Genomic DNA, 24236 nt, shown 5'->3' on the forward strand with positions numbered 1-24236 from the left:
AACAGTTACGGCAAAGAGGGCAACATTCGTTGGCAAGCTCCCTCCGACGTATAAATATTCAAAGTAGGAGATTTATTGCTACGACATGATGTGGTTCAGATCCCACTGATACTAACAGACGACTGTGTTGGTAATTTCAGACTTATAAAACAAGAAAACTACACGACAGTCGTAATAAATGATGATTGGTACTTGCCCGTCAAGAGAATGATGTAGCATAAACAAGATATTCAGCTTTACAAATGTGTGAAAGGTTACTCCTGTACGCAGCATTATAGTCGCAGGCAGGTTGCTACAGCCTGGATTTCATAACTTCTTAAGGATTTAATTAAAAGCGAGTTAACGTGATAACGCCTACAGCTCAAATGTTGTGTGTAGAGTCGTGAGTAATCTCGGATATACACATTAATTGCAAAAGTTAATTTAGCGTCGCTCTTTAGCAGCTTTCTCACGCAAATTGAGCGTAGGAGGACGTTTTCTAAATATTTCACGTCGCCGCTGTGGCGTAGGAATAATTAATGATTTAGTTATTTATTATCGAACACCGCACGCAGACTACTAGAATACTATATGTATTCGTAGAATCACGAACTACGATATAGCTCCATTTTCAACAGAACACCTTTCAATCTGATATGACTGAAGAGACAGTTGTAACTTTATATCGTTTAAGTAAGAAATGGATACTATTGGCAGCCGTGAAGCTCGTTGCATCCTCCTCGACATCTTTTTCAGTTTAACACAATGTGCTTAAAATACGTTGGTGTCTGAAACAGATTATTTATTTTGTCCTCTCTTACGAAAATCACCTTTTTTGAAGCATTCAATCTTCATGGTAAAATATGTACTGAACAAAATTCATAATTCATTAAAAGACGGTCAACGATCTTTCTGAACGAAAAAGGCGAGCAAATAAACATCTTTTTGAATACGAAAAGAATAAGGCTACAGATATTCAGTCTTTTGAATAACAAATTCGACTTTTGAACTAACGTAGTCCCGTCGAAAATATAGTGTTGTAACAAAAGCGTTGGGCTTAACTCGCAGTTCCGACTCCGGATTTGTTCAAAAGCCTATCGCGTATTTGCAGTCGGCTCACGACTTCACTTTCACTAGCGAACTATCAATCTCGACTGTCACGCTTAAAAAATACATTGCGTACTTTGTACTTGTGTCAAGGGACTCCGTTTTACTCTTTTGTGATATTCGCTATCTGAAGGATTTGCTTGATACGTGTTTAAGTAAGCCTTTCTTTCCGCTACATCGGTTGAATAGAAATAGGCTTTGAAATGGTTATAGTTTCATTATACTTTTGAAGATTACTCACCTTAATAGGTTTGTAGATAAGATGTAAGTACCTATTATAGATTTCATCATGTCTTACTTGAATTTATTTATGTGAAGCATAAACTGTATCTATCGATCACATTAAGTGCCTTCGTGACAGAGTAAAATCATAGCAGGTCACTCACAAAACAATATTTCATCAGTCTAGTCACCTATTGTCTTATTTTTCTATGTCAAACGGCTGCGGCTTACTTACTGCCACAAACAGATTCCAGGCCATTCCACGACTTCTACTAATTTCTTGCAAAACTAATCAACTTAGCGTTCCTCCTCTATAATCTTAGTATTACATCTTAACGATATATTCTATACTTATACTAGGTATTATTAAAAGGTTATTGGCCTGCCATTGTTTACAACCATTTATCTGCGGTATCTCGTTAAAATAATAATTGAATCGAGCGTGGGTACACAATAGACGCTATTGCTCCTATATTCGGCGTTTTAATTACAATGCACCATTACTTAGACAAAACAATTACTGGTAATAGACGAGAGGTTAACCCCGCGTTTATGGTGGAGCTCCATGTTCGCTTTTGTCTACTCATTAGTTACGCAAATAGCTATCATATTTTAATATTAACATGTCAAAGGGAAGCAGAATTTTGGACAAAGTTTGTGCTTATCCCACGTGGTTTGAACTTTGACGTTATTTATGGCTGATTAGCGTTGTCTAGCTACTATTTTCAATTGTTGTATAGATTTTAATTAACTTAAATACTAAAAAAAATACATTTATCTCTTTTTATTGGATGTTTTTGTCAACCAAATTACGTACTACGAAATTCGTAACCGCGTAGCAACAAGGTTACGACTTTAAGATGGAGAATTTTCTTGCTAAGCTCTTTTATCTGATGTGATTATAGGATAAAGAATAATATACCTTAACCATGTGTTTAGACTTATACAATGACGTGTTTCTTCGCAATTTTATGAGAACAAAAGCTAATCGAACTAAAAGATAATTGCTCGTTATTTCGTATCCGTATTGAGGGAATTAAAGGCAAGTATTAGAGCCTTATCTTCCATTTAAATGGTTCTGTAAGGCCGAACGTAATTAAACCAATATATAATCAGAAGTCACGTACCCCATTGATTTTCACCGTTAATGCTTCAATACAATTACGTCTGAACAAATTGAACGAGTACCGAGATTTAAATAATGGCCTTTTAGCTTTGAATCATAGCAATATTGGCTCGAATAATCAGAACTATTCAACTACCAGATAGTTAAATACATTAACAAACATCTATTGCTTACATCGCGGCAACGCAATGTAACATTTCAAAACAAATCATACATGGAAACAAGTAACCAATTAGCCTTTTAACTGCCCACAAATCAAATTGCATAGTTGCAGTTGACGCATCCGACACTTTCCCGGCTCACGCACGACCTCTGCACGCGGGGTTGTGAACTATTGGACCGCGGAATATTCTGCTGAACCTTTACTTAGGTTCAACGCACTAACGTTATCTTCTAAGCGAACTAATGCCAACGTTTTTTATGATAGCCGTCACTCCGTGGAGTTATGCTTTTCCTACTCTATTAGCTGGAAGAACGTTTAGCGTAAATGTGTCAGCGCTGTGTGAAATCATGCGGTGCTAAGAATCAACTGTCATTTGTTTTTAGGGTTCCGTTTAGTTGAACTGTTATTGGGGCGGCGATATATGATAGCATGGATATATAAGTTTGAAGTTTCTGGCCTTTTTTAGACTGTAGCCTTTTAAATTAAGAATGAAGAAATTTAAAATCTGAAACGTAAAAGAAAAGGATTAAAAATACCTTAACGTTTACTTGTCACATGCGGAACCGTTTGTGCAATCTCACGGGCCAACACGATCCCGACGCTTTTTATAATTGGCACATAATAAGACTTTAAGATCTATTTTCTTTTTTATTCAAGTGTGTTATTCAATTTTAATTATATGAGAAGCTATTTAAATTCTTCTTTTCCACTCTGAATTCCCGATATTATCATCATCTAGGTCAATTAATAGTATTTGCTACTAGTCTAACTCGTTTCCAATAGCAGTCTGTACAAAATAAAACACTAAACAGTGGTCTTACCTTTTAGACTACATTTGACACACATTATCAACTGTGTTGATTGACTGTCAGAAAAAACCCGCGTGCAACAATCGGTAGTCGCTTATTATGATCTACTTGTTTACTTCTGTATAAATTAGCGTCTAGATTATTTTGTAGCCTCATTATCTTTGAACAAGAGTCAGAGCAAAATAGCTGACATAAATCTCCCCTGCTCATGTGCTCACTTATTTAACCATTCTCAGCACATATCTTTCTAACATGACAGGAAAACTGAACATCACTACATTGCCAAATTATACATAAATAACAAAGGAGTCCTTAATTACGCTTCAAACTACATTCAAAACAAGCACTACACAGAAAATAAACAAACGTAAACACATGAATTAGTTACGGAAGCCGAGCGAATGTTCGCTTGATTAAGTGAAGCTCGCCGCTACCCGGTGAGAGGTTACACTGTTAAAGTTCACTAGTTATTAACACCTCTGTGCTCCGTTGCCTGTGAAATTGTTAACTAACATCGTCTGTCCTGAACTCTGCATGCTCATTAGCGACAGACAAATAGCCAATGATTAGACACATGATGGGGTACTATTTTGGGCACACATCAAAGTTAATGCGGCGGGTATTTTAAGCCGAATTTATTGCACCTAAATTCAACAGACTGAATTCTTGTTTGGGTAGTGTAAATGCTAGATAGTGAAACGTGTAATTTAAGACATGCAGCTAACTGTTTGCTTATTTCAATTTTAATCGGCAAGACGTGTTCTCATATTCCAACTCCGCCTGTAATTGTAGTGTTTATAACTTTAGCAAGGAATGCAACAACACTCCATTGAATTTAGATAAGGAAGACGTTCCTCAGACGGCGGCTTGGATGTAGCACGTATCTGTCATTCGAACCGTAATTAAGTTAAGAGCTTATAAAAACATGAATACCAGTAACAGCCTATAAACGTCACAGTAATGTGTTAAGCGGGCTTCTGTTCGCATTATCTCTTCAACTAGGCAGAAAAAGAGTCGTACACCACATTTACAACAACGCTTCTAACAAGTTCAGATAAGCGTTGATATGCTTTATGGTGTAACCACTTCACCGGCTTTGTCTAAGCTTCCGTTATACGCTTGCAAATAGTTATTTTTAGTTTAAATCTCTGATTGAAGTTTTGATTAAACCTTAAATTCTTCTTTTACTGTGATTGCGATCTGACGACTAAGCAGTGGCCATTTTGTTATGACTCAATCAATTCATGGAAACGAATGATTTCCCGAAGTAGACACGTGCGATACCCCGCGGCTAGTGCCTACTACGATATTCAGTATTTTAAACATTTCAACACGTCCGATTGACTCGTGTAATTTTTTTGACGAATGTACTGACTTTTCCGTGAACTGATATTTGTTTGTCATTTTGAAATGTAAATGTAACCGCATCTGTTACCATTTATCATCTTGCTATTTGCAAACACACCACTGATGACTTGCACATGTTTATAGAGTTTTTACTATGTGCAGGTGAATAGGAAATCGATCAGTAGGCACTTTCACGTGGTACAACATATTAGCTCACTGATACAATACACCTTATACCTCACCGGTTCACTTTCGCCTTTCTTGGTCACGACCGGCCATAGTTCACGATCGTCACAGACTCCCAAGCCACTGGTATTCAAACGACGGGAAAGTTTTCAATTGACCTTTACATAAATATCATTACTGCTAGTACTCTCACTCGATATTGCCGGCCTTTGCCATGTCACACTTGCTAATTGTACACTAACTATAGTGTAATTATATTCAGGGTAATGTTAGGAGAAGTGGGACAATGACTCTATGCGGTGCAAACACGCCACTCACTCGACCATTATTGCTCATTTAGATACTAATTACCTGGCAACCTGTAACGACAGTAAAAGTTACTAGCTAGTTTAACAGCCTTCGTACTGTTGTGAGTAAACCGTTCAAGTTTTCTCCGCTTTTTCATACAAGAGCTTTCCAAGTCTCGTTACTTGGGTCCCTTCTAAACGCCTAGTACATTTACTATCAAGTACTTCATAGTATATGGCCGTTTGCTGGCGTGATTAGTTGCATGTCGGACGTGCAACAACTTTCATATCGAGTTATCTTCAGTGATCTTTTGATCTGTTGCAAAATTGGTTAGCAATAACATGAGTCATGTGGTTTCACCTGTAACTCTTGAGAACTTGCTTTATGTATATTTCGATTTATATGCCTTTTGAATTATTTCAAGTGCGAGTTGCTAAAGCGGATCTGACATTTGTAGGTACTGTGTAATTGATTGGCATTTGTGCTTAAGTTAAGCAATTACAAACCATGCAATTGGGCAACTTTTTAACACACAGTTCACATATGAATCTTTCTAAATTCTATCAATAGGTTAAATGTAATCTGGAGCAAAACTGGATTATTACAATGAAGAGTTGTATTCTCAAAATACGACTGCTGACGAGGCAAACTCAAAAACTGCCTAAAAATCGCATATCGTACTTCAATCTCAATTTCCCAAAGCATTGTGAAGATCTGCGCAAAACAAATATTTCATACAACATCGCGAAACGGAATACAAGTGTTCATACTTTCCAACCGTCATCATTCTTCATTACTCAAACTGTCATTTACAACTCATTTTATTACCATTCATACAATACGTCAACAATAGCTAACGAGACTTGATGAAGTAAAAGTTTCAAATGCATACTAATGCCCCATTGTTACTTTCTAAGTTTCTACAGAGTCGTTATAACGTATCATACGCATATGATGTGATTGGAGGTCGAAGCAGTAATAGGTCCCGACTGTGTAGGGAAAGCACTGACATGATTATTTTGATATTTATTGTATGTAACGGGAACTAATACGATAAATATATTTTAAAATCTGCTTTTACCAATTTGCACTGATCGCCATCTCACGAGTTTATTCTAAAAATCTGATCTAAATGGACAAATAATATTTTTTGGTTGAACTTCCATTTATTACAAAAAACTTGAAAAGTTAAACAGTACATAGTTTCAATATTTACTTTTTAAGGAGTATCGTACTTTTTCTAAAGTACTTCACGAAGACATTAGTGTAATTGCACATTAGACACGATTTGTGTATGGACGTTAATGTTCTTTGTAATGCACGTTTTGCTACTACTGCGCCAGTTTTCAGTTTCAACCGCTGAACTTAATTCCACAAGTTGGTCACGGTTTTATTGCATTTTTATGTGTCATTACTGTTCTATTGCATTTTAAATGTTGCTACCGAAATGCTCATACTACGCCATTTCGAGAATGGTTCTAAACCAACATTTTATGACAATGAAACGTCATAAGAAGCGGTTTAGTTAGATACAGCATAAAATCTTACAAAATAAGCATAAGGACAAAAAGATGTATCATTTTAAATGTGTACCGATATGCAAATAAGAGTATACAAATTGAATGGATGGCTTCAACGTGGACATATTGGCCCCCAGATAACGCGAGGTACGCAGGCGATATTTGGTCGACGGCTGTTCGCCGTGGCGTGTGCGATAGCGATCTGAGTGAACGAGCGAGCAATTGCCTTGTTTGTCGTGCCGGCGACGCGCCCGATACGACGGTATGCTGATACCAGCCCGATTGGAGGCGGCAATTTGTTGGTGACGATTTATTTTATGCACACCTGCGCCACCTGAGCGCTCCTGGCAATTATAACCGATATCATGATAACTACTTCACCATCTGTCACTGAATATATGATGATCGCTTTAAACCCCGCCAGTCCTGCCAGGAGCAATAATATAATCCACGATTTATATTTCGTTCAACGCTTTCCCGTCGTTCTGTCCATCGTTAGCCTCGTTACGATAATTAAGGGCAGACACTTTTATAATCTTAATCGTTTTCAAATAAACGCTACTCAAGTATTTTAATGTAAAGACCCAAAGTTTTATTTTATGCTAATGCTCAAATAACTTGTCCATAACCGTTATTCAAATGCTGTTACGAATACGAAGATAAGAATTCGCTCATGCGTGCTGCACGTGAATGTATGCAGTTCAAAATGTCCCTCGTTTGTAAATGTTCAGAATATTAGTCACCGAGCATATAGTAGATGGCTAGATTCCTAACTCTGGGGAGGTCCGGTAAAGTGGGTAATACACAGTCGGCCGTGCCATCGCTGCTCGAATGACATGACTGAGCCGTTTTCGAGCTGGCCCTACGGACACGGATACATTGACGTCGCCATTTGTGACATTCTGATGGTAGATTGTTCTGTTTACATACAGACGTCTATAGCCACCTTCTAGAAACCCGTGTGTAGGTACGACTTATCCTATGCGTACATCTTAAGTACGCACCGTTTCGGTCATGACTCCATTCTGTATTGTTTCTACGAAAGGAATAGCAAATGAAGCGTTCATAACAGACACTTGACTTCAACGCACAACAAATGAAATATGATCATGAGCGTAGAATAAAGTAACTTTTCACTTCACCAACACCATTAGTTGTATTTGGTAATCAATCAACATAATGTTCACCTATTAGTCAGTCGGTTCGTTCACCTCACCTTTCAAGGTCTAAACGTGCATTATTTTAGCGTCGGAGGCGACCCACACACGCACTACTATGCACATTTCCAAGTACGATGCGCTAGGTTGGAGGAATGAGAGCGCGTGATACGAATACACTAGCGATTATCTTTCCAGCGTAGATTCTATCAGTACGTAAAAACCTCTGAGTACTCTACCGCACCCTCGTGAAACGGCGCGGACAAATTGAATTTTCCTGTAACAAGGCTGTGTAATCACTTTTATAACAAAGTAGTTATTCATAGAGGACCGTAAAACCATTATAAAGGGAGCAAATTTTAAGCCCGCGTAGTTGATTGTTCTTGACATGAAACCCAGTTCCTCTTATACAGACACTAATCCTATGATCAGATAGAGAACTTAATTCGCAATATATTTTGATAGCCCGCTCTATAAACTAACGCAAGTGTTAGACATTCTTGGGTAGTGTTCAATTTAGTTAACAATCATTGTGCTGTACGATTTTCTAGTTGACAGGAGTCCATTAGTGACAGAGGTGTAGCGCGCCAGTGATTTACGACGAGCATCGCCCTGCTTGATGGCTCCTTGTATCTCTAAATGAAACACTCATACGGTAGCCGTCAGCCACTTACAGCTAACATTTATCTAATGGTGATTTACAATCCTCCTATACTCAGGTGGATGACACGGCCGCAAAAATTATTTTGAGAATTATACTTACTTTTTGTGAGGCTCCATATGAAGCAGTGTCACGCAATAGTTTTTCATTTGTAATAGGTTTATTAGTCGGTGTAATTTTCCGAGTCATTAAATCTTGTGAGAGATTCATAAAGACTCCCCACGTGGGCATGCGCGCGCGCTGCTTTTTTGTTCGGTAGCACATCGTTCGTCATTACGCGTTTATTATCTGTTTGGCCTTGGCCGTGAACGGTCGCGCAGGAGGACACACTTGCGCGTGGGCAAATACGGTGGCTACACAGCGTACCGCAGAATTTTGAATCAACCCAACAAAAAACTCATTGTGTCCATACCACGAATGTTTTACTTGACATCGCACAAAAAACTACCCATATTAAATTAAAATACCACATCTTTAGATGTAGTTAGAATAATAATCCCATTTAGAATATAAATATGTACGCGTGTTTCTTTAGTTTTTACAATGTATTTCGAAGAAATTAATTTGGCATTAGAATACATGTTGTATGTGAAATAACAAAAATAAGTATTTGCAGTCACCCCCCGCTATGCCTGTTATGTCTGAGCGATTGGTATGCCTATAATAATAAACAGCAACGTCATATCGGTATGATTCATGAGTAATATATTATTACAAGATTTAAGAAATGTGGTAATTATTGTTGAATCTGATACAACGGTTACAATGCATGTCGATTGCACCATGGTGTTTAGAACACGTCCTTGATCCTTCTATCACCGTCACCTTTCAATAGACGCCATTAAAAGGTTAGGTTAGCTTTAACAGTTGAACGGGGTCCATTTGGGTCATTGCAACAATTGGTAGGTAGGTCGTTAGGTCCGCCCACCGGCGGCGTGCGCCAGCCAACCTATTCGACGCTAGCACATCCGCTGGCGTGCTCATAAACACACATTTGCTTACTACTTCAGTTGCGTAACTCGCCTGTTCACCCCACATGCAATTATTTACAAAATGTTCGCAATAAACAGCTATTTGCTACACGCACCGTACAATTGTACGCACTTTGACGTGTACTAATGCATACTCGGTTCATCTTTGTAAGGAAACTCGCTTTTCTTACAGCCAGTGTCTTTCTTAATGTTCTTATTGCTGGCTTATTTCACGTATCTTCGGCGAATTTTGTATGAGTTAACGTTTTTCGCAAAAATATACTTTTTACGATGTCTTCTTCTTCGTATTGTGATAAAATCATCGACACAGGTCATCGTACCGATTTTCTACTGATTTTCAAAACTGTGATACTCACAATGCATAAACTACAATGATAAGAAATAATTTTCCTGTACAAACATATGAAGCTAAGCAACTTCTACCTGGCCACAATCCATGTACATAATCGTAAAATAACTTGATGAAAGCCGTGCCCCGCTCGCCCCAACATACCCAAGCTTGGAACGAAATCAATAGACTATCCTGTTCCAATGTAATTCTCGTCCAACGAAAACAGCTCTATTTTATATTACTTTATTTGTTTTTTAACCTCGCATAAAAATAATTCACGTGTTAACTTGTAAATGAATTATTAACCTATGCATAGCGTACGTCGAACAATTCGATGGATTAATGGACAATTTGTCTCGCATTATATGTGGTACGTGCCTATTGAATGCACAAAACATATCATTCATTAATGTCACATTACGAAAATGGATAAATGCAACAGCATCATATAAATGTCCAGAGTGACAGCATTTACCGGAGTTGTGGAGTCAGATCACGCAGACGACATGATATGCTCGGGGACTGTATTTCTGTATTTTCGCTTATAAAATAATGCCGAGAGACAATGCCGATGAGCAAACGATTTGGTCACGTATGCGCTAAGAAATCCTTTATGCGAAGCGTGCGCGACATACTGAAAATTATTTTATCTTCTCATATCAATGCGTTTATAATCAAAATAGATTTATTAGTCGGCGTTTTTCTAACCAAGAAATAAGATTCAATTTAGTATGTGGTCTAGAATGCGATGCAACAAGGGATACCGGTTTTTGCACGATCGGCTCCCCGGTGTCTAGCAAAGATACGATAGTCAATGGACTGAAAATGTTTTGCATGGAATTGATTAACCCCGTGGCGTCGGCGCTTTTGAAATCACTTCCTATCTTATTATTATGCCTTTTATGTAATATATTTTATTCGCCGAGAGTTTCGATAGCATGATAGAACAAAGTTCTGCTGTATACTTAAATCATCTAGGTGAGCCTTTGAACGTTTCGGCCTTGTTTATTGTCGTCAAAAATAACTTTGACCATGTATGTACATGTACTTCATCTACATACGTTGTCCATGACCCATACGAGCACATTCCATGTTCTAAACTTCTGATATGACAGATAGTCGTTATGCTAATATTCAATCTGATAAAGAATGCTCCTGTTTTGCAAATGTCAAGTCGTATGTTACGAGGGGCATTCTCACGGTAGCTCTCGAGAGAAGAACAGAGAAAGCCTTATCTCATGTATCGGAGCGCGAACAATGTGAAGAGCGTGTCGATGCTTATCACTGCCAGCCTATCTAGTGGCTGTAGTGCATTCGACTTTCACTCACCGCCGCCGCCACGCTGCCGTGTCGCTCCTAACACCACTTTGTTTGTGCCCGTCTTGTCTTGTTAGTGTTGTCGGAAATTGTGACGAGGTGAGGAGAATCGATGACTTATCGTGAAAGTTGTTTCAGCACGACACTTTGTATTTTTTGCTTCGTTTGTGAGTCGCACGCAACCCGAGATAGGCACAACATTGTTTACCTCAAAATATGTAAAGTGCGTCACTCCAGAGGCAGACGGAACAGCTTTTTTAGCGTTTAATATTCAATAACACATCCATAAACGTCCATTGTGTCGGCATGGATTATGGGTGTTGGTGTTGGGGACGCCGCCGGTTGCGCCGGTCGCGCATGTTAAAGCGAGCCTGTCGTGATTTAGTGCAGGGCCGCTCGTACGCAGCCCACGGGCCTAATTAAAAAGTGTAATGAGGCGACGACAACGCCCGCGCTCGCGTCCGCCCGCGACTTCGCTTAGACACCCGCCGCCTGACATACAATAACTAACTTGGAGCGGCGCCTCCCCTAGTTAAGAACTTTTATTCTATTTACAAGCTTGATTAGCTGATTTACAGACAACTCTCACAAGAAATAAAACGTCTACAGGCAGGTAATCTGTTGAACGTACGTTTAGTCTGTTCATTGTCTAAAAAGGCAAAGTGTGCATAAAAGGTCGTGATTATCAAAAAAAAAACATATTAAAAGATACTGATATTAGCATACTTCGACCATTGCACAAAAAACGTGTGCGCACACACTTATAATAAAAAAGGATTAAGTATAATACTCTGATCAGCAAGTCTATCATTAAACATAGCGTTCAATTATGACTAAGAACTTTCCTAATATCCATATCTTATCTAGGATCAAATCGCAAACATCAATACAAGATCACGAAGCCCATGTTCGAGTTAATATTTTCATTACAACATTCAATAGATGGTTATCTGAGCATCAAAAAGCGAGCACACTGTTAGTGGTATAACCCATTACATAATTACACAGCGACGGGCGTTTTCATTTATGATTTACGCACGAGTAGCCGCGGTCCGTTGCTACCACTCAACTTTGGCAAAAACACTCTGCAATACCATTACACTTAATTTTGCATTCGAATGTTCAACTTATCTCAAACGATTTAGTTTCAACCGTTTTTTGTGAGTAATCAAGTCTTTAAACATACAGCCTGCGAGCAAATAAATTGTCATCTATATTCCATTGAACAATCAATCAAAAACAACGTAAGATAACCATCGCCTGTCTGAAAGCAATTTAAGCGAGCTTAGTCCATACATCAAGTTATGTAAATAGCCATCTTTTTTTCATGACCAAATGTCGTCACATGGTAAGTGATGGACATACAAAATTCTGTTCTATTAATCTTCATTGAACGGCATGAAATACTTCGATCATCTTGCCATCAACATACATGACACGTCCCGACGGCAGATATTAATTTCTTTCAACAGTATCAATATGCTAATTAAATTACTGAACTGGTTCCAGTGACAGGCTTAAGTTTTTAATTTAGAAGGAAAATTAATTTGTTGAGTGGGTAGTACTTTTCTGCTTCTTTAGCATCCTCAACATATTGATTGCATTAAGAAGTCCCATTTTCTGTCCTATATGAAAAGTTTCAGACATGTTAATTGTATTTTCATAGATTTTCCGAGGCGAGTCATTAAGTTTTTGCTCGGAGCAGTATTTGCAAATGCGGTTCCGATACCGTTGTGGTAGAGACCGCCGCACGCTTGTTGATTTTTCGCTCGAATTGATGTTTCGTTGCGTATACTACACAGAACAATAGAACTAGTTTTTTAGGTGTCTTTGTTCGTACAGCAATGTAGATAGAAGATGTTAACCGACACAAATGAAGTGGGAACTTTTTGTTCTCGCCGTTGAAATACTAGGTGTGGGGATTCCGCCACTTCTGATAATAGCTTTCAGTAATGAATATACATGCACGATTTACAATTTGAGATGATATCGCAAACTTTTTGCGAATGCATACAAATACTTTATTTCATCCACAATCCGTTTCAGATATTTTGCTTTTATTTTGTACCTAAATCAAAATCGAATATCTTGTGCTCTGCGAGATATCTGCTTGTTTTCTGAGATAGTAAATGTTCTTTTTATTTTGTTTCAGTTTCTGCCACTCTACCGCCACAGAGGCCTTGGATACCATTGACCCGACCGAACAGGACGCGTCCTACTTGTAAGTACTTAAGCAACATATTTACCTCCCAATTAGTTGTCCAAAACAAATATTTACCATAACAACATGAGTATGCAGTTACAGCTCCAAACATTAATTTAAACGATACCATCGCACTTACGCCTTTTTATTCGTCGTAGTAATACGATTCATAGCCAGAACGACGCGAGATTATTTAATAGCGATAACAAAAAGCTTAGCAACAAGTTCGTCATTAATAAAGTGTCATAGTGGCACGTATGGGCGCGGCGCACGCGGCCCGTCTCATAAATAATCAACCAGAGACCGCCCTACCATTGCAACGGTAATGTTTCCACCCGTGGGAGACCCCAGGGATACTTGTCTGGTCCTGGTTCGCTCCTAACTTGTTGTCTTTCATCCGAGACCGTTACACAGTTAACATTTGAATAATTTCAAGAGGTGGAGCTTCCTCGTCTGCGATAGATTTATCTTACTATTTCACTAATCAAGTTAGACCCTTAGGCCAATCTATATCTGTATACCTATTACTGTGAATATGTCCTTCTCTACCATCTATCTGTGCTTACGTCTTCAGATAGTCAATTGAGTGTTTTAATAACATTTTCTGCTATATCATTAACATCTATATATTCCTACTTGTTCAGCCGCATTACCCATCTAACCGAGATGCAATGTGTTTATATCAAGATTATCTGTCGCGGAACGAGATAAACACACTGAATAGAAAATCTTTATTCAATACCACTGCAAAAGCATATATTCTCATACGTTTTTTTCGTAAAGCACTTTATTACGCTCGCTGTTTATTTTATGGATTTGTAAGAACTTATCGTGAGGAGTATGCCTGCGGAGTTTAGATCCCGTCACGCGTTCCTGGCCGGCACTCATGCCGCTTCCCGACGCACGATGCGCGTACCCAATTTACATAAATCAAAGCGGACGTTCGAGCCTAGCAGGCGCTCGAAGACCTTACACCTATTGGCAAATAATTAATATCGTTGCACATATAACATTCCTGATTTGTTAAAATACTTACAACAACTGTGTAGACGGTGCATTGCGTAAATCAGACCAGCCAGCCGTGAAGCTGGACACTTATACAACGAACGACATTACGCGTTCGACCTTTTGTTACATGGTGACTACTTAGTATTTGCTTAAGAATCGATCGACCGTGAATAGGAAGCGATCTACAATACATACACCTAGAAACCGATTCAGCCGATCGCGCTTAGTCGCTCTCATGGTCAGATTACACGGGAAGAGAGGAAATGCCCTTCGTCTCGCCATTCGCGGATAAACAATGCACAATGAGAGACATTGGCTGCGACCTCCTCGCATCCGTGAACTCGCAGATCCCGCAAAAATGTTATATTAAAACTGGATATCTTACTCTCTTCAGACAGTGCATAAATCACATGGAGACGTAAACAAGCCTCCCAGACGACAGCCGACAAACCTTGAGACTCCTTCGCTCTCGTAAATGCGTTGTATAAAAATCAATTGATGGCTGCGAGGTATATTGCTCCGAGATTGTGACAAAATATATTCCAACATGGCTTGTGTTTACATTCCGGACTAAGTAAGGTCTCTATTGTTCATGACTCAAACTATTATACGAGTGCCTTCAACCTCATACTTCGTACAGTTGTTTTCTTAAACGTTTGATAGGTGACCTTTCTAAGTCAGTTTATGTAAAAATTCACGAAACAATAGACGTTTACAACACTTGAATAAATAATTCCTATGTCTGTCGTGATACAAAATGCCCACGTAATGGCATCGCCAATAAACAGACGGCTGTGCGCCTCCCCCCATTATATTCAGATGAGACGCGATAGCTAACTGGTTTATTTCTTTTTTTATTGGCAACATAAACACTAGAGTGAGATGTTCTGATCGACACAATCTCGCAACGTAATAACTGTTCACACCATCTCGCCTGTTCTTAAATCATGCACGTTTCGCAGACTCCGAGGCTAGCCAAGCCGTTACACCTACTTGTTTGATTAATGTGTGTTCATGATTTAGCGAATGCATCTTTGTTCTCTACACCTGTCAGCAATTCTGCGAGAAATCTCTGACTCTCTACACATTCGATTTGATACATGGCGTCCATCTCAACTCGGAGACCTCCAGGCTATTTGTCATTTTCACTAGTATTATGTTCTATCCAGAGTGTTCTAATCGATGATATCCGTAATTGTGGTAAATAGAGCCAATAACTGCTGTCATTCATTGTGCAGTTATGATCAGCTTTGATTGGTGCTTCATTATTATAACTTCAATGGAAGAAAGGAAAATACTTTTAAGTTAATTCGGAATAAAGATAAGTACGTGTACCTATCACCTTTATTATTGTGAAAGTGTAATTACCTTTTTAGAAAAATACAATAACAGACAGAAGGACTTTCCCATACAAACTACACACAATAATAGTTGTACACTTTGATATGCAAATTGCGGACTCATTTGCTTGTGACTCATATTCTGAACTTTGCAAGCCTTACCTTTTTGTTCCTTCGTAAAATCAATCTATGATAAGTATAGTAAGTATAATTAGTCATAATGAAAGCTTAAACATCAATAGCTCCTATCGGCTGAAGATCAAATTGGAATTCGAGTGAAATCGCATGATTCGCTCCTATTAGCTGAAGGTGAAATCCATGAAGCAGTGCGGTCGGCAACAAGTACCGATGTTACATCTCAACTCCCACTAACAACATCTTGTTAGCACCTATTGAGACTTCTTACGTCATATTGTCGATCACATCGGGCTCTGACCGAGCGTGATCTAATGAGTTCTTTATAACGCCAATCCAAATAGAAATCTTTGCATAAGTACCTATCTACTCAAATCGATTTTAATGAGCTGGATTCAGGGCGCAAAAAAGGTACGTGTTGATCTCTCACGAATCGTATTGATATTAGCAGTTATTTCGGGAACGTGACTATAACCTTCCACTCTAACAGTAACTATCGCTTCCCATAATTTGACTGCTGGAGACCGAACACACTGAATGCGAGTTGTGTGTTCAGTGTTCATGTAGGCATTACGTGCAACACGGGGATACATTACGATGTTCGGGGTGAAGGTGTAAAGCGGCGTGTTGCGGTGCCGCGCGAGCGGTGCAGATACCCGGCGGGTCGTCGTGACATGCCTTACTAGTCGGCCGACTTCCGTCGCCACGCCTTTTCCTTTTTACTTTTATATTTTTACTCCACGCACTAGTAAGTTTACTTTACAATACGCATACATGACATCTTTGATATGCCCACGCTTCGGCGCTAAAACCATAACGTACAGCGCACAATGGTCATAGCTATCAGGAATATTGTAACCACACGCAGTTAGTGTCACCTTCTCCCATTGTTTGTGCTTCGTACACGTACTATTTCATCATCGTCGTCGATTTATTTGAAATGAAGACACGCGTCCACATGTTCGACAACATTACCATTTATTATTGTGTTGGTGTGGAGCTTTCGTTTCGCCCGTAGTTCCTTAAACAACGAACGATTATCGATGCGTGTATTGTTTCGCGACATTTGGCATGTGCGCCGCGTCTCGCGCGCTCGCATCGGGCATACAATGGACGTATTTGAAGCACGTGCTGCGGCCGTATTGATCGTCGCCGAGTGTCGCCAGGTGACTTTGACTTTGTGTCGATTAGCATGAGCGCGAGCGCACCGCGCGATCGTTATCAATTTGTCCGGAGTACGGCTCCGCGGCCGATCTCCACGCATTGTCTTGTCCTTCCAGCTGTCTTGTGGCCGTCAGCGCTGCTTTGTCTTACAACCTCCACTCCCGGTTCTTTGTCCGTTGATTGACTGGGACCGGCTCGATTAAATCTAGATAATTGCATCGCCAAGGTCTTCCACGAAGTTGACATTTAGACGAGCGGCCCTCATCGTCCTGCGCAGCGCGCCTTTTGATTCGCGTAATGAGACGGGTGCGAGCGCGCCGCGTCCGCATAAATCTGAGATAATGGTGTGGAGCGTGAGAGAGCACGGTCGTGCCACCTTAGTTTACGTAATAAGTGGATACGTTGAAATGAATCCGTCGCTGTTAGCTCGCGGAACGCTTATGATGCCCAATTTCCTTGTTCCAACCAGTTTGAATGGGAACATTTCCGTTTTAAATGAATGTCTCCATTGTGTAGAATAGCTTCATCACATATGTATGAGACATCCATGTTCAATTTGTGGAACGTCACAAATCAGTGCAAAAATCGCACCGAAACTGGAACCTATCGACTATTTTCAATTTGCGACCTAAAACAACAACCGTGAAGAATAATCGAGTGTGGTGTGTGGTCGGAGCATCGTCCGCCGCCGCGGCCGTCTGTGAGATATGATTAGAAAAAGCAAAGCCATTGTGTCGCGTGCCAGCCGCATGTGGAGCGTAATACGAGTCTCATTTTAATTGGAACATTTTTTATCTGTCACGCGAGTACCGCGGACACTGGTAACAAAGTGTCGGAGCCAGCTAATTGGCGGGTGATGCTCACCCAACATGGTGTCGTGAGATAAACGACGCGGCGACACCGACGTTGAAAGAATTACAACTTATTCACAAGCGTCTTCACGTTTCGTGTTTATGTACTGCCGTAACCTAACGTTACCTAGAACACTGATATACGGTGCTGTCCAAAATTAGGTCTGTCTAGTACTTATTTATCCGGATATAAAGATTTATTGAAGCGGAAAATAGTTTCTGACCTCAGACTAAATAGCCCGTCCAGTATTCAATCAGCACTGTTTTGTCGACTCATCCTATTGTTCGTCTCGTTTTTAGAGAAAGAAAATTATATCTTGTTTTAGCGTCTGTACAAATGTTGTGTGTATTTGTTTGGCAGGTATATTCACAGTGATGTGTTACAACGTGCTATGTGACAAGTACGCGACGCGACAGATGTACGGCTACTGCCCCAGCTGGGCGCTCGAGTGGGACTACAGGAAGAAGGGCATCCTCGACGAGATCAGACATTACTCCGCCGACATCATCAGCTTACAGGTCACTGCAATTATTTTAATTGGTGTTACTTTGAAAAAAATCTTCTGTAGGTACTAACGTATCATACGTAATAGTTATCAATTCGAATTCGTAGTTTGTGAACGCAGTTAGTATGTGCAATTTTTTCAAAAAAAAAGTAACTGATTTTAATACACGTGCTCATTAAGAACATTTTTCAATTTATAATGTACCCATTACGAACAGTATGATCGCCCATAGATGAAGTTTTAATATATCTACTTTATCAAGAACCAGAGATATAGAAATTCCTTTGTATTATTACAAAGAGCTTAACTGATCATGAACTTTCTTACCCAGGAAGTGGAAACGGACCAGTTCTACAACTTCTTCCTGCCAGAGCTGAAACAGGACGGTTACGACGGTATATTCTCACCCAAGTCCCGAGCGAAGACGATGGGCGAATCTGAGAGGAAGTATGTCGACGGGTGCGCCATCTTCTTCAGATCTGCTAAGTACGTACACCATTTTTATCTTAGTATTAGGGATATATTTCTAATTTTCGATTCGAAGGAAATTGAATATTAGGACGACTGTTGATAAAGAACACAGTAAGGATTAATACGGTAAGTAGTAATTATAAAATATGCAAAACCCTACAGACAAATGAAAAGGCTAATCTTGTCTACACAGGATGAGGGATCCCCATTATTAACAATTATCACCTACATGTTACAATCACACAATAAACACCCGAACGTGTAAACAAACCAATTTGTGGTTTCCTGTTAGAAGAACACAGAGTGAATAAAAACATTTAATAATTTACAATTATGCCTATAAGTTCTCGGATTTATCTTCATAATAGCGACGATGTTGATACGCCCCCACAACATATCGCTTACCTTACGCATAGGTTATAAGTCAATACACTCTTTACTGACTAAAGAAAAGAAAAAAAAAACTCAAGCTTATGACTTCATTCCGTCGCGCCGTTTATGAAATGTGCCAATAAAATCTTTATTTGTTCTATAAAAGATGTTAAGATCTCGATGTCAACTTTGTATTTCAGGTTCGCGTTAGTGAAGGAACATCTTATAGAGTTCAACCAACTGGCAATGGCTAACAGTGAGGGATCAGATAATATGTTAAATCGTGTCATGCCGAAGGACAATATAGGGCTGGCCGCCCTTATCAAGACTAAAGAGGCGGCTTGGGAAAACGGTGAGTACATAATTGTTGTATGCGCTTTAGTGTAGGTGGCCCTTAAATCGGCGTTGAGATATTATAAAAGTAAGTGTGAGTTTTGGGAGATATCCTCGTACTCCGTGCGTTTTCCATTCCTCTCTGTCAGCCGTCATATCAGCATCCACTCCCTTCTTATTTTTCTCTTCTTTCGAGCAATCGATCTGTATTTTTGTTGGTCTACCTCTGCCTCTCCATCTATCCACATTTTTGTGAAATCAATAATTAATTTTGATCTTATTACCAAGATGCATTTTTCAAAGGCATAATTTTTAATTCATATGAGCCCAAAACTAATTTTGACTCGTTAATGGTTTAAGATTTAATTAAAAACGCAGTATAATATGCATTAGCTTTAAATTAGAATATAAAGTCTCGTTAACGTTAAAGTTATTATAGTGAACTGTTCCCATTAAAAATTCACTGGATGAAAGCGTGGATGCTTTAACTAATACCGAAATTCTTAACATTAAATAAAGTATGAGCGGACGCTTACGCTCTTAGCTCTTAATTGAGCCGCTGACGCAAACGTTGTAATTTAAATATGAATTTACGAGGGCTCTTTCGCCACTCATTCTCATAAATATATAACTCCACTGCGGCATCGCCCTGCGTCGGAAGCGAACCAACAAAAAACTTAAGTAACAGGCGAAATTTCACCGTCATCGGATTATGTACGCAGGTACTCCCATTTCCGTCCGACCCCGGCATCGCTCGCTCCGTGGCCCAACAACTTTGCATACAATTCGCATCACACTAATAAAAAATAAAATTTTATAGCTTCATTTAGATTTAGCAAAAAATATTTGTAGAAGCATCGACCGTCGCGAATTTCTAAAAGTGTGCGATAAAAAGCGTGTCCGTTTTTATGTCATTCTGTCGTGTAATTATCGGATGTCTATTAACCTGAAAACCACAGTCAATTTCTTAGTAAGTTAGTACTTTCTCTGTACGCGAAACACGTACGTACGGTAGCCGATGAGAATAAAATGACTTTATATTTGTTTAGCTTTTGCTGTCAGAAATTAGATCGACACTAAATTATTATATCGATCGTGAGTCATAGTTTATTTCGGGCTATGAGGTTACTTGCTAAGTAATTCAAAATAATTGTTGGTATCTACTTTATTATAATATACCTACTATTTATTTTCATTACATACCGCACGTTAAAAGTCTTCCATACATTAATGCACGAACCAGCGTCAAAACATGCACCTATTTTCATAAAGTATAGTTTATTGCATAAACAGAAAGTTCAAGCAGATAAAACAGCACTATGTAGGCACGGGTCGCCTATCTACTCTGCCAACGTGAATACTTTCCTTCGATCGGCTTTTACTTGCGCGCCTTGATAACTAGCTAACGTTAAGGGTGGTTTAGACTAGTGGCCAGTGGGATATTATATAAGTAACTGAATCAAATCACATTTCATGGCATGTCCATATTTGTTTGATTCACCGATATTTTGTCATTCTTAGTTTTTTCAGTTAGTGGCCCAAACTGTAAATTTATTTTTGAATGCATTTTTTACATGTAGATATTACATACATACATTGTCATCATAACCATTACACAGATCGGATAATTCAAGAGATTTAATTACACTTGACCAAAATATTGTCAATGATAAGTTGCACCCGTGTAGACGCAACCTTGCACTCTGCATTACAAGCCTGGACCCACCATTAGTCATTTCATTTTACTTTTACTCCCAGTTAAACGTGGAAGTAAGATATTTGCTATTAAGTAAAGTGCGTTCTAAAGTGCATGATTATCGTCGCAGCGTCTGAGATGCCATCGGCGTTTCTTACTTATCGCTTCATAACAGTCGACAGGAATGAATTCCAATGTCCTGTTCCCAGACAAGATTAACTATCATCTTCAGCTTACCTCTTGGCTATTCAAGGCAAACACAAATTGCGTCTTCAAAATTCAGGTCTATAGAAAAATTCCACAGTTAATTATATTATCTAAGCAAATAATCTCGAGAATTATGTAATAATTTACATGTAACGAGATGTCTTACGAGGTTGTACGATAGTGAACACGTGTGGACAAATTACCAGGAATGTTTTAAGTATGTATTTAATTTGTCTTCCACGCAATTTTAGTCTCGAGATGAGTTAGCTTTTCATTTGAACATGTCGTTGCGCGAATTCGAGGTGTAATTTACTTAAAATATTGTTCTTGTAAGCTTATATAGGCTTTCGGAATTTTGTACGGAATTTATCTAACAATAAATTTCTCAAAATGCTTGTATTTGTTTTTGGTTCTACTCAATAAAATTTCAATTTCGTTCCTCAAAAATGTTGTGCAAAATTTTCCCACAGCCTCAACAATTTTTTGTCGCAATTCCAGGATTACCAACAGACTCATCAATGCTGGGTCAGCCTATCCTAGTCTGCACAGCGCACATCCACTGGGACCCTGAGTTCTGCGACGTGAAGCTGATCCAAACGATGATGTTGAGCAACGAGCTGCGCACGATACTGGACGACTCGGCGCGCACGCTGCGGCTAGCGGGGCAGCGGGATAACGTGCAACTGTTGCTGTGCGGGGACTTCAACTCGCTGCCTGACAGTGGTGAGTGATGACGGCATGACGTCATGAGTGCAGGAGTTGTGTTCATTATACTGAACAACAGCAGTGAATGATAATTTGTTAGTTTGAGAGGGCGGAGAGACATACACCGAGGAAGGGTCCACTCTCTCCTAGAGGACGTGCCTGAGTTGCTGACGAAAAAGTTTGTTAGCTTGGACTCTAAATTACCTGTCTATCCTTACGTGAGACAAGGTCTTCCTTGTAGACTTCTTCGCAGTGATAAAAATTAAGGGTAGCCAAGTGGACACGTGAAAAGACGTTGTAGACGTTGTAGAAAATCAGAACAAAGTATGCACATACTAGTCAATTTAACATAAGATAATTAGTATCATAGAATTGACACAAACTAACGAACTCTCGCACCTAAGGAAGACAGATTTATCGATCTGTTTTCCCTCAGTAGGTACACCAGTAACTTAGCCACTTTATTCGTCTGTTCGTCTTTTACGAGTGTACCCGAAACAATGATTGGCCCGATATGGACTTTACGACTTTAGCTAAGCCTACGTTTAGTTTCGATTACTAGATTGAACTCGATATACCTAATGTTTGTTTTATCGGATAGGTGGGTCTGTAAATCATTTGATTAAATGTTCGATTTTGGGATTTTTGGATAGTGTTCAGATTTTGCTTAAGCATATTTTGGGTCAAGAACCTTTGTGTATTATAAAAGCTCAATATTGTTTCGATTTTTTGTGAGCGCTTTAAGATTTGCCTTTATTTTTGCTTTGATGATTGATTCTGATGTCAGAATTCTTTTGCTGGAACAGTGCGAGCTAATGATGTTTGTTTTTCTTTTTTTCTTTCGTGTCTTGCAACCTTTTATTTTGCTATTGGAGCTGATTAAAGTCCAGCATTTAGTCCTCAATTTCTAAGTACGGTAGACCGCACATCAGTGGTAACTGTCATGCACCATAACTCAATAGTAATAAGTACGATTTTCCTATAAAACTGTTACCACTGACCTGAAGTTGACTGTACAAGCCAATCTGGTCCTTATACCCTACGCATTTTCGACGTGGTTTTCTTTTCTTCTGTATTATTATTTATTTCCAACTTTGTTTTACAGGTGTGGTTGAGTTCCTTTCCTCCGGCCGCGTGTCGTCGGAGCACCGCGACTTCAAAGAGCTCGGGTACGCGGGCTCGCTGCGCCGCATGGCGGGCACTGAACACGAGTTTACGCACAACTTCAAGCTGGCCTCCGCCTACAGCGAGGATATTATGCCCTATACTAATTATACGTGAGTTTTATATCAATTCACCTTACTTTCTGTGTAATTATCAACTGACTTCCCAAAAAAGAGGAAGTTCTCAATTCTGGATTTGTTTTTTTTACTTGAATACAGCAGCTGATGTTGGTTTTAAAAACACACGGGATGATCGTCCGTTCGATATTGTCACAAAATTGACAACGAAGTTGGTTTAGTTTTTCTTCTCTTTGGTAAATTTGAATTTTAAAATAGTGGTCTGTGTAAACGAAACTAGAATTTTCGTTACCTTCCTCGATAAACGGGCTATCAAATACCTGAAGACTGTTTATTAATCATTCATCATCATCATTATCTTTAGGCAATATCTTCCAAGAAAACATTACGGTAGCCCACAACCATACTTTCGAGTCACTAGTCCAATCATTATTAATCGATCTTTCTTTCCAGGTTTGACTTCAAGGGTATAATCGACTACATATTCTATAGTAAGCAATCAATGACTCCCCTGGGCCTGTTGGGCCCGCTGTCGCAGGACTGGTTCAGAGAGCACAAGGTCGTCGGCTGTCCACATCCGCACATACCTTCAGGTCAGTTAGATTTTTTTTAGTTTTATTTTCAACCATAAAGGTCGTAGTGATAAGGTTCACATTTTACTTCACAATTTCTTAGGAGACAGAAAAATATTTGGAAACCTTTTGTGATATTTGAGTTGCAGCTTTATGTGCGTCTTATTTATGAAACACTATTATTTTATCACTCCACGATTATATTTTTTTTTGTGATTTTGTTTGCA

The 24236-nt window shown here is 39.2% G+C and overlaps 1 protein-coding gene across 1 annotated transcript in view; it reads left to right on the forward strand.

Moving 5' to 3' along the window:
- The window catches only part of Twin (twin), a 133734-nt gene that overhangs the window by 102631 nt on the left and 6867 nt on the right, over positions 1 to 24236 (forward strand). Inside the window, exons 5-11 of the mRNA XM_021333434.3 lie at positions 13358 to 13426; positions 18268 to 18425; positions 18744 to 18898; positions 19456 to 19607; positions 21990 to 22214; positions 23302 to 23473; positions 23891 to 24030. Coding sequence (XP_021189109.1) covers positions 13358 to 13426; positions 18268 to 18425; positions 18744 to 18898; positions 19456 to 19607; positions 21990 to 22214; positions 23302 to 23473; positions 23891 to 24030 — 1071 coding nt within the window. The remainder of the gene's footprint in view (positions 1 to 13357; positions 13427 to 18267; positions 18426 to 18743; positions 18899 to 19455; positions 19608 to 21989; positions 22215 to 23301; positions 23474 to 23890; positions 24031 to 24236) is intronic.

The sequence above is a fragment of the Helicoverpa armigera genome, chromosome 14 (genome assembly GCF_030705265.1).
Source record: "Helicoverpa armigera isolate CAAS_96S chromosome 14, ASM3070526v1, whole genome shotgun sequence".
Classification (NCBI taxonomy): domain Eukaryota; kingdom Metazoa; phylum Arthropoda; class Insecta; order Lepidoptera; family Noctuidae; genus Helicoverpa; species Helicoverpa armigera.